The 18,544-nt window shown below is 42.6% G+C and overlaps 3 protein-coding genes across 3 annotated transcripts; all 3 read left to right on the top strand.

Moving 5' to 3' along the window:
- The first annotated feature begins 10,270 nt into the window (after window positions 1-10,270).
- LOC134185146 (zinc finger MYM-type protein 1-like) lies at window positions 10,271-11,923 on the top strand. Its single transcript, XM_062652963.1, has 2 exons — window positions 10,271-11,847; window positions 11,904-11,923. The coding sequence occupies exons 1-2, from the start codon at window positions 10,989-10,991 to the stop codon at window positions 11,921-11,923; spliced, it is 879 nt and encodes a 292-aa protein (XP_062508947.1). The 5' UTR covers window positions 10,271-10,988.
- On the top strand, window positions 11,880-12,816 carry LOC134192676 (uncharacterized). Its single transcript, XM_062661430.1, has one exon. The coding sequence runs from the start codon at window positions 11,958-11,960 to the stop codon at window positions 12,504-12,506; it is 549 nt and encodes a 182-aa protein (XP_062517414.1). The 5' UTR covers window positions 11,880-11,957; the 3' UTR covers window positions 12,507-12,816.
- Window positions 12,817-15,481: 2,665 nt separating this feature from the next.
- On the top strand, window positions 15,482-18,422 carry LOC134193464 (uncharacterized). The gene is made up of 5 exons (XM_062662295.1): window positions 15,482-15,556; window positions 15,612-15,705; window positions 17,190-17,252; window positions 17,314-17,932; window positions 18,000-18,422. The coding sequence occupies exons 1-4, from the start codon at window positions 15,498-15,500 to the stop codon at window positions 17,632-17,634; spliced, it is 537 nt and encodes a 178-aa protein (XP_062518279.1). The 5' UTR covers window positions 15,482-15,497; the 3' UTR covers window positions 17,635-17,932; window positions 18,000-18,422.
- Window positions 18,423-18,544: the final 122 nt, after the last annotated feature.

The raw sequence follows: 18,544 nt of genomic DNA, 5'->3' as shown, positions 1-18,544 counted from the left end.
GGGTCAACTTATGAGTAGGCACACAGAAGTGGGTGGAACCTTCAGTGAGAGTTCCGATAGTTAGAGGTTACTGCAGCAGGCACAGGCCTCTGACACGTCTCATGGTGGCAAGTCGACATTGGGACACGGAAAGTCAGTTACCTACCTGCTTTTATGCTTTAGAATGCAAATCAAAGGTACAGTCGAGAAGAAGGCAAATACCAAATGTTTTTGAGTGTCAACAAAGAGGTCATTATGATACAGAATGTCCTTCGCAAACTGTTGATGGGACGACAAGGCAAAGTGCATCTCAGGTCAATGCAGTATCGGTAGGACCCTTAGCTTTTGCACAGGTTCAAGTGCAAGGCGTGACTGTGAAGGCACTGATCGACTCTGGATCCTCGGTCAATACTGTATACAGTACGTGCGTTGTGAGAAAAGGTTTAAGTCGCGCAGGAGTTTAATGAAAGAGCCAGAGTTGAGGCTAAACGATTTTAGTGGGAACACGTTACACGTAAGGGCTCAAGTGGCAGTGAGGGTGACGAGTGCCCAGAAGGATGAGGATGCAGAGTTTTACGTTATTGCAGGTGCAACATCTTGCTTACTGGGACTGAGTACTTCCCGAGCTTTGGGACTGGTGACATTGTCATCAGAGGTGGTGCTGACGAGAGGCGAGAAGATAGCCTTGCTTAGCAAGAAAGCAGCCTAGAAGGGGAACACGTCTGAGATAGGCAGCGTAGGCGTAGTACGTCTAATCACTGCATGTAAAGTTTCTCGTAAACACGCGGTATTCGAATGCGAGTGCAGCTCGAAAGAGAGTTTGATCAAGGCAGCGCTGTCAATTATCTTTTACCCTGACCAGAATCAGCTCCAAAAGAACAGAGTGACCATAGAAGAGTGTTTGTTGACAGGTAGTAGAGGAGGGCCCATGTAATTGCATATATCTAGGGACCATCTGCAATTAGGATTGGTGAAGGAGAAATAATTGGTAATATTGAAGGGTGCACTCCGGGCGAGTACGGAGAAGAAGAGACTCAACCAGAGGGAGAGCTCCAGAATGTTTCTCAGTTAGAGAAAGAACAACTTAGTCATGTGAGCGAAGAGAATGGACAGCGAAAACAACGCCTAGTGGAAGCCTTGAATTTGCGAGGATGTGTGGCGCCGAACCAGATGAAAGAGTGGATACTGCAACACAACGAGAGTTTTGCTGTGGATGATCAAGATCTGGAGCGTACAGATTTAGTGAAGCACTTTCGTTGTTATAGTAGTGTATACAACCTTTCAAGAGAAGTTTCATGTCCAAAAGTAGGTTTGCAGCGTCCCTAGAATAATATATACGGGCTTTCGATTGACCATATCCGGGTACCGTATACTACTTCTAGTAAGTGAAATAGTTGCAGTTACAGCAAATTTTCGTCTTGTAACTGTAAATACTTACTCAAACAGAAAAAGCGATTCGAAATATGTTGGGATTGTTGCAAAATAAGAAGGCGGAACGTCTAACAAAATTGTGCCTCGCGTACCCCGACGCGCACTTCACGTAATAGCTGCTGTTTGATTCACTTTGCACATTTCGAAAGACCAAGAAGCAAATTTACGTTGTAAATGAGTCTAGAAAACAACTACCAAGCGGGCAATTAGTCCCGACGAGGTTGCATCTAAACTCAAAAACTAGGCGTCTTTTGGGCTGCTGGACGGAAAACTATACGGTGTCGGGGTTAGTCTCGCGTCGCCTGATTCTCTCACACCTTCTCGTTTTGAGAACAAGTCGTGGAGGGGTCGACAAACCGGGGTGTGAACTCAGAAGTACTGACGCAGAATGCTCTTGCAATTGCCAAACATTTATTTCTTTCTTGCGAAAAGACAGCTTACTAGTCGTATCTATGCGACAGCGGTATCTAGGTTAAACTAGCTACTCTACGAGTTGCAAACAGCGCATTTGCTCAAACTACGAGTCACAGTCACTTCGCGGGTTTGACGTCTCCATGCAGGTCGTTCTCCGACGTGTTCGTCGATCAGGCATTGCAATAGGACCAAGGAGCCCATTTGCAATATGCGCTCTTGCAGCACGAACCGCAGCTGTAGACAGGATAGCAGGCACAAGCAGTACCGGCTGGCCAACATCCTGTTGCTCCTGCGGCTGCACGGCAGATTCCGTCGTCACACCTTAGACCTTCGCCGCAGATCTTCTTCAGGTAGTTGTCGTCTTTCCAGGTGGAATTCATCGGAACGCAACCTTTTTCACCTTTGTCGAGAATTTGGAATGGGCCGAGTTATCAAGAGAGTAGGCAGCAGCGACCAAGACAAGAAAGAGGAAAACCTTCATGCTTCAACCGTACAGTAACAACAGCACAGAATGAATACGCTGCCCAGGTGCGAACGATTATATCGAGCAAACCAGCTTACACAATTACATAACTTACTGAAATTGGGTGGGCTCAGGATTTAATAGTTGGATATATAACACGGGTGGTGTGGATGTTGGCGTGTTATAAGACCCGAAACCGTGAGGGCTTATCACCGAGATAATTGCGGCGAGGTTCAATTATGGAGGTGCTACTTATGATATGATTAGCGTTCTGGGGTCATCGCGCATAGCGAATGCTGATCATCCCGTAACCTTTAGGTGCGCTCATTGATCCATAACTGGTAATATATCAGCAATATAACACCTAATAAGGTCAACGATACAACACCTGAGGTCAACGAGATAACACCACTTTCCAGGATTAATGACCAACAACCATTATTGCTCAGGACGGCACATGGCTCCTGCTTAGTGCACTGGAATTCAGCCAACTGGCTGGGGGCGTAACCATAACGAATGGCAGGTACTTATCTATTTGTCATATGTGTGTGTGTGTGTGTGTGTGTGTGTGTGCGTGCGTGCGTGCGTGCGTGCGTGTGTGTGTGTGTGCGTGCGTGTGTATCTGTGTGTGTGTGTGTGTGTGTGTGTGTGTGTGTGTGTGTGTGTGTGTGTGTGTGTGTGTGTGTGTGTGTGTGTGTGTGTGTGTGTGTGTGTGTGTGTGTGTGTGTGTGTGTGTGTGTGTGTGAGTGTTATATGCGAATACTACTAGGGAAATCCAATCATTCCAGTCAGTCTGGTCGGGCCCTACATACTTCGACAAGGCATTAATCAATGTTCGATTGAGCCTTTCCACTAACCCATCTCCTTGTGGATGGTAGGGTGTTGTCCTTGTTCTTGTTATGCCTTGGAGGTTACATACCTCCTTGATGACCGTACCTTCAAAATTTCGACACTGCATACCCAAGTTACAAAAAGTACGACTTGCATACCCAATAACACGCTCTACTCCGTTTTGGCATTGAGATAGCACTGCTCCTATACCACAATCAGACGCATCGATAGCCAATTGAAAAGGTTTTGCTTCAGGACTCAAATCCGGAAAAGCCACAATAGGATCACTCACCAAACATGATCTCAGACATTCAAAGGCTTCATTGCATGCGACTGTCCACTCAAAACGACTATTGCGCTCAAGCAATCGAAACAATGGAGCAGCCATCACCAAGAATCCTGAAATAAACCTGCGGTAATACCCTGCCAAACCTAGAAAGCGTCAAACAGCTGCCACATCTCGAGGAACTGGAAGTTCCTTACAGCAATTAGATTCCGCTCTGCCGGTTTCAACCCATCCTTCGACACCACGTATCATAAATATTCCACCGAACTTATCGCAAAATGGCATTTTTCTGGGCGAAGCTTTAGTCCAGCTTTGTGCAAGCATTGAAGTACATTGGTAAGTCGCTCAAGATTATTGTCAAGGACTTTGAGAATACAAGCACATCATCGAGGTAAACAAGACAAGCCACGCCTTGTATGCCAGAAAGAACTAAGTCCATAAGCCGTTGGAAAGTTTCAGGTGCGTTGGTAAGCCCAAATGGCATTACAGTAAACCCAAAAAGACCTCGATGGCATATGAAGGCTGTCTTGTGTCGATCCTTTTCGTCGACAAGAACTTGCCAATAACCGCTGGCTAAGTCGAGAGTGCTAAAGTATTTCGCGCCTCCAAGAGCATCAAGGTTGTCATCGACTCTGGGCAAAGGATAAGAATCCCGACTTGTGACTGCATTCAATTTTCTGTAATCTACACAGAATCGATGCTTACCATCTTGCCTCTTCTTTACAAGAACCGCAGGTGACGCCTATGCACTTGATGATGGTCGTATGACACCCTCTTATTTCATCTTAAACAGTACTAGTTGTACGGTATCCGGTATCCGTAGGCGCCTCGCGTTCGTGAGTAACACCTCCAACGGAGTTGTCAGACCGTCTACTGAAACGCCTAGTCCTAGCTAGACATTAGATACGTATTTGTTGAAACCCTAGCTGCCATGGAAGTAAATATGCAAACTTCCTAGTAGTCTAGGTTACGTCTAGAGGCCTGGCCTAACCTAGTTGTCGTTTTGCGATCGTGATCAAGACGGTTGAAATGCACAGTCTAGGTATGCACTTAGTTCCGTTGTAACGACATTGGTATGGTATTTACTGACATAGAAATTGATATCGGCAAACATTGGCTATCAAAATACTAAACTTGTACCCAGTCCTCCTCCTTGCGCGCTCCACGTGTTTTGGCCGACCCCACGAGCACACAAGACATTACCAGACTGACAGCTTGATCTTGTATGAGAATTAAGGTTAGGAAAAGAGTCGAGCGCGGTAACAATCACGGTTTCTCTTATTTGTACACCCATGTGTAATTACTGGTGCACGTGTACAGCTTACAGGGATTATTTGGCCTTGGGCAATTATCTAGAGCTTATTTGGTTTGGATGACATTTTGGTTTCACCTTTTACGCCTCAAATCATCACCTAATTTGGTTTCAGCCACCCATGGTGAGGATAATTGAATACAATGTATTCTTACTCCACTCACTTCAACACGCCTAGCTGTTACCTGACCACCCAAGATTTACCTCAAAGCGAAAGGTCAGACTTGTGAGAATGCAATCGACAATGTCATGATGACTTTGGCATCCATATGAAGCCAAATACAAAGAAAAAATTAAGCAGGTTGCATGCACTTGATTTCTGAGACGTCAAAGAGGGGTGTGGCCGGGTGTATTGCGAGGTTGATATTGTTTTGGACTGATTGGATTGCGAGCACGCGTGCTGAGGGCGAAATTTGTTATTGAAATTGGAAGGATTTATTGTTATTGATATGTTACTGTGAATCAGTGATATGTTAGAATGATTGAGACAGACATCACAACATTGAATCACCATGCAACTAGGGCTGATGCTGTGGGAATCAAATAACACAGGTGATGATCCAGGTGGACATGCAGATTGTTGACTCTGGGAGCGTCAGTGAATGCGTGTGGTCATTATCTGTATACGGTGTTACTGCATGGTTGAGTGACTCGTTTTATTGTTGTTTCGAACAACATGCACTCACTCTAATGTTGCTGTAGGGAGAGCCTGCATGTAGTGGTGAGAGCTAGTGCTAGAGGCTATTAATCCAGTCTGGAAGCTGCTAGTGAAGAGAGGGCCGGACAGACGTGAACAGATCGAAGCAGTTCTTAATTATGTAAGTGCTGAGAGTGAATGAATGAATGAATGAATGAAGAAAATGAGATTTAAATGATGTGATGAGATGTTTTGATACGATAGATAGTATGGTAGCGATAAAAACTAAACACAAAATGATTGTCATTGCAGGTACAGCACTATGGTGTTTGTAGCAGGGCGTGGTGATGATGAAATGGTTGACTTCCTTTTATTATCAAATGCTGATGCTGGCCACAAGAGTAATTACAAGGTGAGTGTAATGTAAATCAGCAAACGTTGGTAACCACAAATGTTCGTAAACTGCTGCAAACTCTACGTCGTAAGAAATAAATATTCGTAAACTTTCCTTATGTCTCTTGAACATTTGCGTGGAAGTCACAGTGAGGCTCAACATTTTTGGTAAATACCCGTCGATGTCCATACTGTGTTTTAAGTTAATGTCTTTGATTTCTTGGCTTGCAAAAGCCAATTTCTCGACTAATCGCTGCGCTGAGCCGAAAGAGCCGTTTCTGGTAGACTTATACTTCCATTCCCAGTTGTGCTAGCTGTTAGTCCTGCTATTGCTGCGTGCTATGATATGGTCGTTGTTTTGCATATAGCCCTATATATCAGCCAAGCAGACTTTACTCTTGTGCGCTTAACTAATACAATGACTCTAAAATAAATAGAACCCAACTATTGATGGATACATGTATTTGAACTGCAAAAGTTAGTAAGCGATTTTTTGAGTTATTAGATTCTCAGAATTTGCGAAATTTACAAAATTAAATATCTTACAGACATTTCTTGATTTACAGTATGTGATGCAGTTTGATGTGGTGATGTGTACGTGAGTATTTCTCAGTAGCTGTTTTAAATTGAATGAATATTAACAACGTAAACTCAGGTAACTAGCAGAGACCTTCAGCATTCCCCAGGTAATACAGATGTATGTGTATAAAGGTGTAGTGTGTTTGTTTAGACTTGACCATATTAGACTCAAAAAGGGGCTCGATGAAGCACGCAGCCAACAGCCGATTAGACTGTTCTGCAGCCTGTTTTTCAGCCAGGAAAGATTAGTAAGTATCTAGTTTTTGAGCAAGTTACTAAGTTTCCATACTCTAGTGTAATGTCTTTGAAAAGGTTGCATTTTCTTTTACCTTCATCATGCACTGCATACGTTTGTTTGTCCATATTTGCTGCAAATTTAACTGTCATCTTAATTAAGTTAAAGCAATCATTCTGATGCTCTGATGGAAAAAACCGCGACCTGCACTCAAATGGCAATAACCCAATTAAACGAGAACTCAATGAAAGCCGTTCTTATTTGAAGGCTAAACTTGGTCTGTGTGCAGAGTCTCTAGCTATGCCAATTTTATAAGCTAGCAGTTTTAGCACTTTCAGAGTGTATAACACACACACACACACACACACACACACACACACACACACACACACACACACACACACACACACACACACACACACACACACACACACACACACACACACACACGGCAAATGGATAACGAGCATGCTGTTAAACACGGTCATGCCCCCAACTATCTGGCTACGTTTCTGTGCACTGCACGTGTGCATTAGCTATGGGCTGTGTTAAACAACATCCTAATGCAAGCAAGACTGTATACTACAAAGTTGTGAGACAGTATTAATTAACTGAGTTTATAGCAGACTTGCTAGAAGTTATGCAGTCTGTTTTTATTATAATTCTAACATTACATTTTTGTAACAATGTTGCATTTTACCTCTTTACATTTTAAACTTAACTAAATTGTTTTCTGGTCAGATTATCTGAGAGAAGTCAAAATTGTCCTTTTTAATATTACCTCGTGCTCATGCACATAGAGGTAAAGTATAATCAGTTCTCTTATTGTCTTCTTTGTTGTTGTTGTTGTCATTCACACAAAAGTTGACGCATCTAAAGATTTAGGCATGGGAGGAAGTAGTAATTGCCATCAAACCATTGGAAGTGAATAAACAGGAGCTCTCTAGACTTACTAGTTCTGACAAACACTAAAGGTGGAGTTTTGGATGAGCATACATGATGGGCATGAGTTTGCATTCAAGGCTATATATATGGGTAACTGTGATTGTTGGTAGCTGATAGACACATTACACTCTTGTCTTCTAATCTTGTAGTGTGAAATGTGTTCACAATCGTCACTTGCCACACTTAATTCCTTCAAAGGATCCACATTTCACAGTACATTTTGGATTGTCATGTGCTGCAGGTCGTGAAAATTAATGGCAGCGCATGGTCATGATGTGTTCACACACTTCTCATTTACTAATTGTAACTAAACGTATTTGATTGACTGAAGATTGCATGCACGCATGACTAGTCATCAGACTTTTAATTTTGTTAATCAAATGTTTAGGAAAATGGTCGTGTCTGCATTGTGTGATGGAGGAGACACAGTCGAATGTTATGTTGTGTGCTTTTAGTAATGCTTACTTTGCATTGCAAGATTTTAGAAAATAAAAAAGTTACATGCAGTTAGCCATATAGATGTTGCAGAGATTGAGAAAGAATCCTGTTTATTAAGGTGGCTTTGTGTGATTGTGAATAATATTTGATATTGGAAAGCGTTGATTGTGTGTATCCTGCAGTCTAGGAGATGTAGATGATGTTTTAACTAGTAGACATGGTGTTGTATTATGAGCAGTGATGCTTGGATAGTCTGCTGCATGGCATGCAGTTGATTGTATTGCATTGATTGCTTGTTGGACAACACATTGCTAACATGGATTGTTTTATGGTCAGTGGGGTAACACTGCAGTTGATTGGGCTATGAATGAAGGTCACCTGTCAACAACTGGTCGTTTGGTGTTTGCAACTCAAAGACTTGAAGATGTTACAGTTATAGAGGTGTGATAGTCAGTTGTGTTAAGAAAATGAAATGAATGTGTGTGAGTGTGTGGTGTGTGTAGCATCGTCTTTCTGTGTTGCAATGGGCATGTGAGAACAAGAGAGATGATGTTATAAACCAATTATTAAATTGGGAACAGAAATGAAGGATGACGTGAGTCAAAACGAATTTGCGAATCATTTCTATAACCTTCATTGTATTGTTGATGCAGTCTGGACGAACTTTACTTCACTATGCTGCTGATTATGGCATTCGCGATGTGATTGAGACTTTCTTGGCCAACAAGGCAGACGCTGATGCTTCAGACAAGGTAGGTAGGTGTATATAGTGACAATCACATATCAAATGTTAGGTAATTGTACCTGTTATGTAGAGAACTCTATATCTATTGCCACTCAAGTTGGACTAACTTAGGCTACTTGCCAGCACTAGCTATGACACACAACTAGTACAACTATACAACTGCAAGTGCAGTATGACTGACGCTCTAGTAAGACACACTATCCTTATATACTACTAACGCATGCTCAGCCAGTCCATCCATTACAGTAGCAACAATTAATTAAGTTAAGTTAGATAAACTGATCAAGTATTTACTAAACTGTTTTGTCTGCTTAGAAATGAGGTGAAGAGCAATTTGTTTGTATTACAAAATATGCACATTATTTGCATGCTGTCTTCGGTATTCTGCTAGTTACCAATGATTAAGGTTTTAATTGCTGTAAAGTTTTGTAAAATAGATGTATGCATGAAAACGTCCATAATAACAATGTGAGCTGCATTTTGTGTAAGACTGCATGTCTGGAATCGACTGTAGTTCCAGTTAGTGTCTAGTTGTATTGGTTAATTACAGAGGCGGATCCAGACCCCGATCGAGGGGGGCACAAAAACCAATCAGGAATAGAATGATGTCACATTCATTAAAAGTGATGTGAAATTGCTTTAGTCGTCTATTAAATTAAGATGACAGATGTGTTAAATTCTGTTCCGAGAAACATGTATAGATATCTTGACTTCGTTTAGAACTACAGAAGACAAGTAAAACTGCAGCAAAGCCTTTCTGGTAAGGAAAATAATCAGAAGACGTATTTCTGAAGGGGCACGTGCCCCCAGTGCCCAGCTCAGGGGCGTAGCGTGGCATGGGCTAGACAGGGCTATAGCCTCCTCAAAGTTTGTAGGCGTGTCCATCAATTTTTGTGTGCTTGATCTTCCAATGCGCATACGTATGCTTTGGAACCCGTCTCTGACACTGTGGGAGCCCAAATCAGACGTCGGGCTGCCAAGGCTTCACGTGTGAGTCACGTGCCCATCTAATGGCGACTCTGAAAAGTTGTGCAGGAGGGAAAGGAAGTTCCAAGAAGCAGGCGTCTATTTCAGGTAATATATTGACAATAGCTTGTCAGTCATGTATCATTGACTGTGACAAACAAACCCGCTATGCGCCAGTGACCTTTTGCAGACAGGTATGCTGCCAGATTTTGACAACAAATGTGAGGTACAGTTAGACGTTCTAGTTATTATAGGTTACGTACACTACTCACATCTTCAGCTAATTCAGAAGGTAGAGGTGACTGCCTCGATTACCCAGACCCCAGTGGACTTTCAGTTGTTGAGCAACCTTTTCCAAAGAAACGCAGTCACGCACGTGGCGCTTTCTTAGCAGTTTGAGGTTGTTTGTCAACTACAAGCTCATTGATCATGGCTGTTTACGTACTGTATTCTAGATCTCTATACGCGTGGCAGTTCACGCTGTTTTTCATACGATAGGATTCTTCTCCCGCGGTCAAGTTTCTGACAACTCGCAAAAGTCTGAAGAAGTTCAAGGAACAGTCGAGTTAGATTCAGAAGTCAGTCTCACTGATGGTCAAGGCACCGAACAAGTGACACCTAGCGAGGTTTCTACCGCTGCTGGGCCTTCCAGTGGATTGGTTCTAGAAGCCGCTAACGTTCTAGTAGGCCCTCATCAACCTCGATCCAAAGATTTGTTTGGTGGAAGTTTTCCGAGGAGGCAAATTTTGCGTCAGCGAAGAAGTTTTCAGGAGACTTGGTATTCCCAGTTCCCTTGGCTGGAGTATAGTGAGAAGGTGGATTCTGCATTTTGTTTTGCGTGTCGCCTAGCTGAGCAGAGCGGAAAGCATGGCCACTACGATGCATGCTTTACTGAAAGAGGCTTTCGAAACTGGAAAACGGCACTAGATGACTACAGAAAGCACGAGTCTTCGCATGTGCACTGCTTGGCGGCAGCTGTGTGGAATCAGGCAAGACATGTTGCCGAATCGGGCACGTCTGTAGCCCAGTCTGTCAGTACTGCGCACCAATTAAGAATAACCTTGAACAGACGAAATCTCGGGAAAGTGTTTGAAACTATCCTTTATCTTGGGCGACAGTCTATTGCTTTGCGTGGACATGACGAAACGGAAGATTGCACGAACAGAGGGAATTTTCTCGAACTGTTACATCTGCGGGCATCAGATAATCCTGAGCTTGAGCAACACCTGCAAGGAACGTTTACGTACACCTCTCCACAGATTCAAAATGAAATTCTAGCTCTTTGCGGTCACAAGATTCAGCAGTCGATAGTCCACGAACTCCGAACGTCCGGTATGTATGGACTGATTTGTGACGAAACCACAGACGTATCGAGACAAGAGCAGATGTCCATTTGTGTTAGGTACGTAAGTGAATCAATGACAGTAAAGGAACGCTTCTTGGGCTTTTGGCCAGCCGAAAGTACCGATGGAAAGTCACTGTTCAATCTTCTAAATCAAGCTTTGAATGAGTTAGGAATTCCTGTAGGTCAAATGAGAGCTCAGTGCTATGACGGTGCGTCCAATATGCGAGGGAGATACAAAGGTGTCTGTACTCGTTTTCAGGAAGTGGAAAAGAGAGCTCTATACATCCACTGCCATGCTCACGTGCTGAACCTTACTCTAGCGAATGCTTGTTCCGCGGTCCAGGATATTAGAAACGTTCTTGGAGTGGTAAACAGCCTCTACAAACTGCTGGAAGGATCGGCAAAGAGACATTCGCGGTTTCAGGCTATCCAGGAGAAGCTAGGAGGCAGTTCTGTCACTCTCAAGAGACTTTGTGAAACTAGATGGTCTTCACGCTATGAAGCTGTACATGCTATCAAGTCCAGTTTTGATGCGATCATTCACACTCTTGAAGCAATTTCAACTGAAGATGCCGAATTAGGACCAGAAGCATCCTGTCTTCTGAAGTCTGTTCAGACTTTCCACTTCTTCTTCTATATTTCAGTGTTGGAAGAGGTACTTGGGAAAACTGCTGTTCTTTCACGCTACTTACAAGGTCGGCGTGTCGAGCTGTCTGGAGTCAAGTCGAAAGTTTCTAGCACAATCAAAGCCGTGGGTGCACTTCGTGAAGACTTTCAAGACGTCTGGAAAAATACTGAAGACATTGCGTCAAAACTAAGCTTGGAACTTCCACAACTTTCGCGCAAACGTAAAGTAGCACAGCGACTGGCCATGGATGGTGGTGGTACACCATATTACCCTCAGTCTTGTCAAGAGCAATATAAACTGGTTTACAATGAGGTCGTAGATATCGTGCGAATGGAAATGAAAGAGAGATTTCGTGAGAATGAATATGAAGTTCTGGCTGCAGTCGAAAAACTTCTAGTAGACTCACTGACAGAGAGCCGACCAGACCGGTCGAGTCTTCAGACAGTGTGCACATTTTATGGCAACGACTTCAATTCTGGCCGACTTGAGCATGAACTTGAAATTTTTTATGGTAATATTCAAGCGTACCAAGGCGAACCGGACTGGACTGTAGAGAGTGAAGAGGGAACTGACTTGCCCGAACTTGTAAAAGTCCGGACGTTCTTCAACAAAGGCACTAACAGGGACTGCTACCCAGAAACTTGTAAGCTTCTTAAGACACTTCTTGTCATTCCTGCATCTTCATCGGAATGTGAACGATCATTTTCCACTCTCCGTCGTTTGAAAACGTGGCTCAGAACGTCGATGGGACAAGAACGTCTGACTAGTCTAGCACTCCTGACAGTCGAGCGCGAAGAATGTCGAAAATTGGAGTGTAGAGTGGAAGACCTTGTTGCAGAGTTTGGGTCTAGTGGACGAAGGCGTTTACTGTTAAATTAGTTTATCGCACCTCCGTGACGTCTAGAACAGCTGTTGCATTTAAACTATGCTACGCTATCTAGAGTACCCTGGAACCGTTGGTTAATTGCAAACTATTTAGCTGCCAGTAGAACGTACTCTGCTCACACAAGAATGATCAATTCTCCAAGCTCCCACGTATGCACCACTCAGTCTTCAAGTACGCATGTGACAGCTTTTTGCCCATATGTAGGTACGTACTACGAAGGCAAGAAGTGTGTGGTTGGCTGATTTGACTGATGAAGTGGGCGTGTCCCGTTGCGTCGCAAAGTCTAGCCCCCCCAATCCTAGAGGTCACGCTACGCCCCTGGCAGCTGGATCCGCCTCTGAAGTAAGAGTATGGATTAGCAGCAAAGTTGAAGCACGTATCACTGAATCTTTTATGTTTTCAACACTAGCTGAAACAACAAAGCATGCAGCCATCCTAAGAGCATTGTGGAACCACACAGTTGTCATGCAGGAACAGATTCATTGTAAGGGCGAATCATTTTACCTCCACCGGCTAATCAAAATGAGGCGCGGTAGAGGTGTACTTCGGTAGAGCGGACGTAAACCGGGTGGAAGCAAGAAAAAGAAACGCGGGACAGTAGGTGTATGTTGTAAAGGTGAGCATGCGCAGTGTGTTGTTTGAGTAAATGGACAGCTTTTGACTGCATTTGGAGCCGTTCTTGTCGTTACTCTGGCTGAGGAATCAGATTTGCTGATGTCTCTTCTCTTCTTGATATCTCTTCTGCGCAGTGATCTACCTCTACCAACCTCTACAGGCTCAACCAGCGAGAGGGTGGTTGAGTTGATGGAGCTGGAGCTCCACCGCCTTATTCGGTGGGGGTAAATGAAACGTGCAGAAACTCTATCGCCTCATCCAGATTAGCCGGTGGAGGTAAGAGAAATGTACCCTAACTCACTACCTTAACTATTTAAAATCGTGTTGGCCATGCCAGAAAATGCATTGTTCTGTTATTGTCAAATGTGGTCTCGATATAAACGTGGGTGTGACCAAGCATATGTGAGTATGACATCTACACATGGCTTGTTGGGGGTGACACAATTAAGGATGTACATTTTGTGATCTTGAGGCTCAGTTGACATTATTGGAATATTTTGATGTTTTTAACAAGCATGTTTGTCAAGTAATAATTTAGGGAAAGGAGGTCACTAGCTTATTCAGCTAAGTACTTTTTCGTACGTTTACAGTAAATTTAGGAATCTGGCTCTTTCAACGTTGGTAGGAAGTTGTTGAGACTGGAAGGGGCATATTCTTTTTCTTCATTTATGTTTTCTGGAAGACACATTCAGCTCTACCTGCATGCTTTCAACACTGGAAGAACGTACCTGGAAGAGGGATGTGCCTACACATGCACAGCTGACAGTCTGCAAGACATGGTGGTGTTCCTGTTTGGTAATCTTGTCTAGGAGATGCTGGCTTTCGGATGATGGCCCACCTCGCAAGAGACCCCAGTATTTATCCACGTAACTGGTAATAAATGACACGCTCTGTGTGTACCGTTCAAGGTTGCGAAATGGGCATTTCAGATTCAGTGGAGATCTGCTCCTTGTTCTAGAGAAATTCAAGTCATTATTTATTACATAAAATACTTATTTACCCGTGCACCTTGACCTAGCTGAGTTGTTCAATACTTGCAAAACCAATCTGATAACTACAAGAATTTATAACCCCATTGCCTAACTACATGTTTAAAGGACATCAAAATGTTACGACCTACTATAGAGTACGACATTAACAGATATGGGATTTTATCTACCAGGTAACGTTATTACTGCTGGCCACGGCTAGCAAAAGTTGCAAGTTAGAACAGTGACTTTATTGCAAGGTACATGTACATCTGGTTGTTAATATGCTATAGGGAAACATTTGAATGTCAGACTTGGTATATAAACTTGTGTTCAGTGTCACACAATGCTGTTTGCTGTTGTATAGTCACTTGTAGATAAGATAAACACTGAACAGCTCAAGGAAGAGCAATGTGAATGTGTGTGTGTTTAATTAAGATGTAAGTGTTAGGGGTCGTTCAAATTGAATTATTGACAATTCATGAGCATACAAAGTGATATTAGGGGAAGAGGTTATGGCGTCTGTATGCTTTTTTGAAATGTTGATTGGTACCAAATGAGTCATGCTAATTTCTCTGTGTCCATGGCCGGAATTGCATCATGCTATTCTCGTGCTAGTCACCCGCATGCCCAGGATTTGCAACATGTATGTATACGACTGTGGCAGCCTATGCCGGTTTTGTTCTAGAACAACTTCAGTCTTTCATAATCAACCCAGCTGTCTCTACGAGTTTCTCAATGTTTTCACTTGAATGGTCAGAAACCTCGAGCTGACATCATTCGAGTGGGTCAACTGGAATGGAAGAGCTGTATCAATGCAGAAGCATTAAAGACACCCGTCAACCCTCCAATGAACCAGGTCAATCTATTGATTGTGCTTCATCAATATTACTTACTCTTTGGGGAGGAGGGCTAGGGGGCTAGTGCACTTTGTACTCTTGTAAAATTGTTGATAATTTAGACGACTCCTTGGATGTCATTATTTCTATAAGCTGTTGTAGCATTCGCCTTCTTTGTATTGTTCCTAAATTCTTGAAATGGACGTTTGACACAACAGGTTCTTTGTGTTCATCCAATGCTTTCGTTTGAGTTGAACAGATTTAGGAATGCTTGTTAAGTCATGTTGTGATATTATTTCTACTGACTCATTGTTATATGTGATAGAATGGTGTCAAACCTTTTGATTTGGCTGTCAGAAATGGTCACATGTCAATTGCTGGTCGGTTGTTTTCATTTATGCAGCCAGGTGAACATCTTGTATTTGATGTAACAGTTGTTCTGCACTTAGAAAGTAATTCTATTTGTTTGTATTGTCTTTATGGCATTGATTTGCTACATCGATTCTCTTCTTTGATTGTTGATAACAGAATGTGTGGGAGCTGCTGCAGTGGGCATGTTAGAATGAAATGGATGTTGCAAGAAAGATTGCAGACAAGTTTTGTCAATCAGTGGAGAAGAAGGTGAGAGTTGTCACAATACTGTTGGTTGTGTGTGAAAGATTTGTTGTGTATCCAGTCTGGTCGCACCTTACTTCACTTTGCTGCTCAACTTGGTCATCATGAGGCAGTCAACTATCTGTCGGAGAAGAAGGCTGATGCAGATGCTAAAGGTAAACAATACATTTAAAATGGATAGATAACATTGTTGAGGCTATCCTCAGTGAGAACAGAGACGAAACAGTGATTTGTCAAAAGGTTTTGCATAGAACAAACTGAAGTCTAATTATCTGTAGTTAAACACAAACTGATTTGTTCACCTGTGCAGCACAGAACGCAATCAGTTTGTGGTATACATGGACGTGATTGCTCACACTGTACATACTTTACCAAAGGAATTTACCTGTGTAATTACATTTGGCTGTTTCAAATTGAGCTACGAACATTTTGTTCGCAGCCTGACGTGGATGCACATTTGGACATTGTGGAGACATGCAACTATAGGTATAGTGCTAACATAGATTTCTTTGTAAAAGTGACATGTTCTCACAGTTAGTTGTATTGTTGGCCACTGTTGTCAAGCCATCTCTAGGAGCTTGAGCCTGTTTGTACATTCTCTTATTAGTCCTGTTTGTACATTCTCTTATTAGTCCCTGTGAATGACACACAGCAACCTGGGGGCCCAGCAGCTATTACACCTATACCTGCATCGTGACATCACAAACTATCATGTCTGTGATTGGCTCAAATCATCGTCATTCTTGGTCGTTTGTCTCAACACAGTATAGTGCACATAGAAGGGGTCTCGCCAAGGCTCACCCCAATTATGACTTTGAAATATTATATTGTTTACCAATTGTGGCAAACATCTGTTTTTAGTAATTTCAGTATCAAGCGTTTAGTACAGTATTCGTGCACTTAATTTTTCACTGCGTGTCAGTAGCTGAGGTGTACGAGAAAGTAGGTTGCTGACTTTGTTTGAAAACTAAACAAGCAAGCTGGTATAGAGTGGGGAGGTTTGGTGTACAGCAAGGTACTTCTAGTACGAGGTTGGCGAGAGTGCAAGAACACCCTTTATGCTTGAGTCAATATGCAGAGAGAATGAGCATGTGGTTGACATGAAGGATGTTGCAATTTGCAATGTACAGAAATGTAGAGAAATCACAGGCATGAATGTAAACGTGTGTGTTTCACTGTAAATTGCAACAGTTACTTGTTTCACTAAGCAGTAGAAAATTGTGTTTTTGTGATCTGTATTGGATAAACAGAGCATACTATTCTTATCTTGTCATGTCTGGTTTGCATATGGCAATTGCAAGCTCACAATAACCTTTACAGGTGTGATTGTTGTCACGTGCCAAGTGCACACAACAAGGTCACAATACTCTGTGAATGACGCTAGAGTATACAGGCAGCAAATGCACCTTTGCACAAAAGTTAAACACCAAAATGATGTGACATATCGTAGCACGTATAATTTAGGTTTGATCACCATGTCTATTTGCCAACTTGTTTTGCAACAATTAAACTTTGGACAAAGCCAACCGTGGTGCTAAGTGCAGAGTTTACTGTAGGTGTGGCAGCGTTCTTCATCATTGCACTATTTACAGACATATAGGTACAAATTGTACATCTTATACGTGTGTTTCGTGTTCAGGATGGTAAGAGACCATACCAACTGACTGATGGTGAACTGAGAAGTCAACTGAGGAAAGCACTAGTGAGACGTTTATGTAGTGAGATATGGTGGTATGTGTAGAATGGATGGGTTGTATCGTCAGGATAAACAGAAGTATGCTGTTATGTTTGCTGAGGGTAAAGTGAGACCAGAAATCATCAAGTTGTGTTTCATCGCTTCAGAAGGAACAGGAAAGGCGGCACTCGTGGAGGCTCTCAAACAAGGATGGTTAGAGTGGATTGTTACAAATGAGAATCAAGCAGACAACCCGGATTGTGAAGAAGAACGGGTGATTGGTATCAACGTGATGACAGCCTATATTCCAGGAGTGGGTCTCGTCTCACTGGACCATGCAGGTCAAAGCAGTTCCACAAAACACGCGGCCTCTTCATCTCTTCATCCAACTCGTTCTTCATCTTGCTAGTGAGTATAGTGAGAGGAAAGGAGAGACAACGGTGCAGCGATGAGGAGTTGCGAGATGAGCTTCAGTACTGGCTCTCATTTCTCAGATCCAGTTTGAATGGAGAGTTTATACCCACAGTGTTGATAATGGCCAGTCGAGGAGATTATTATAGCGTGTGGTCGACTATATCCGTGAGCTGTTCAAAGGCAAGATCAACATCATTCAAGATTGTTCAGTTCTTGACTGCAGGAAGAGCAAATCTCCTGAAATGAAACAACTGAAGAAATTGTTATGTGGCATTAAGCAGCAACTTCAGGAGGTTAACCAAAACTAATTTGATTGGACTTGTTTGCTTGCTAATACATATATCTCCATGTATGTTACAGTCTGCTCCTCTGTATCCTCGTCTTTGTTAGCCAGTCGTGTCCAAGTTGCTTCCTGCTTTTCATAACAGGATCCATTTGTGGCGACGGTAACACTCATGGAGAGGATTGAGCAGGATCCAGATCCAATTGATGGTGCAGTGAACAAGAAGCTTGGAATTCATTGGTAGTCACGTGACTGTAGAACCTAAGCTTGATATATTCATAGCCAGAAATTATTGACAAATGACTGTTTCAAACGTCACACATTCTGTTCTTAGTACTGTAGCAGCATATTTAGGCATGCAGCAGTGATGGTGGGTCTAGCTAATGCACATGTTATGATGTACATCACGTATATAACTTCAGTATTGCTGCTTCAGTATGAACCATTTGTATTGCTGACAGCTAGAACACATTTAGAAATCTGAACACAACATATTCTAATCTGTCAAACTGTATGTTTTTGCTAATTAATTAATTGTCATATTATAGGCTTAGTGGTTAGCGACAATGTCTACCACTCCATGGTTTTGGGAGTTCAAACTCCAGTGACGACACTAAATTAT

Source organism: Corticium candelabrum, chromosome 1, assembly GCF_963422355.1.
Source record: "Corticium candelabrum chromosome 1, ooCorCand1.1, whole genome shotgun sequence".
NCBI lineage: Eukaryota > Metazoa > Porifera > Homoscleromorpha > Homosclerophorida > Plakinidae > Corticium > Corticium candelabrum.
Note: the sequence above shows the minus strand (reverse complement) of the source record. Positions and strands in the feature narration are given on the sequence as shown.

Excerpts from the sequence above, each read along its gene's own strand:
- LOC134185146 (XM_062652963.1), top strand. The coding sequence starts at position 10,989 with ATGTATGGACTGATTTGTGACGAAACCACAGACGTATCGAGACAAGAG. Across the intron at positions 11,848-11,903 it reads TCCACAACTTTCGCGCAAAC|TCTTGTCAAGAGCAATATAA; the intron begins GTAAAGTAGCAC and ends TATTACCCTCAG.
- LOC134192676 (XM_062661430.1), top strand. The coding sequence starts at position 11,958 with ATGGAAATGAAAGAGAGATTTCGTGAGAATGAATATGAAGTTCTGGCT.
- LOC134193464 (XM_062662295.1), top strand. The coding sequence starts at position 15,498 with ATGAAATGGATGTTGCAAGAAAGATTGCAGACAAGTTTTGTCAATCAG. Across the intron at positions 15,706-17,189 it reads GGCTGATGCAGATGCTAAAG|GATGGTAAGAGACCATACCA; the intron begins GTAAACAATACA and ends TTTCGTGTTCAG. Across the intron at positions 17,253-17,313 it reads GTCAACTGAGGAAAGCACTA|GATAAACAGAAGTATGCTGT; the intron begins GTGAGACGTTTA and ends TTGTATCGTCAG.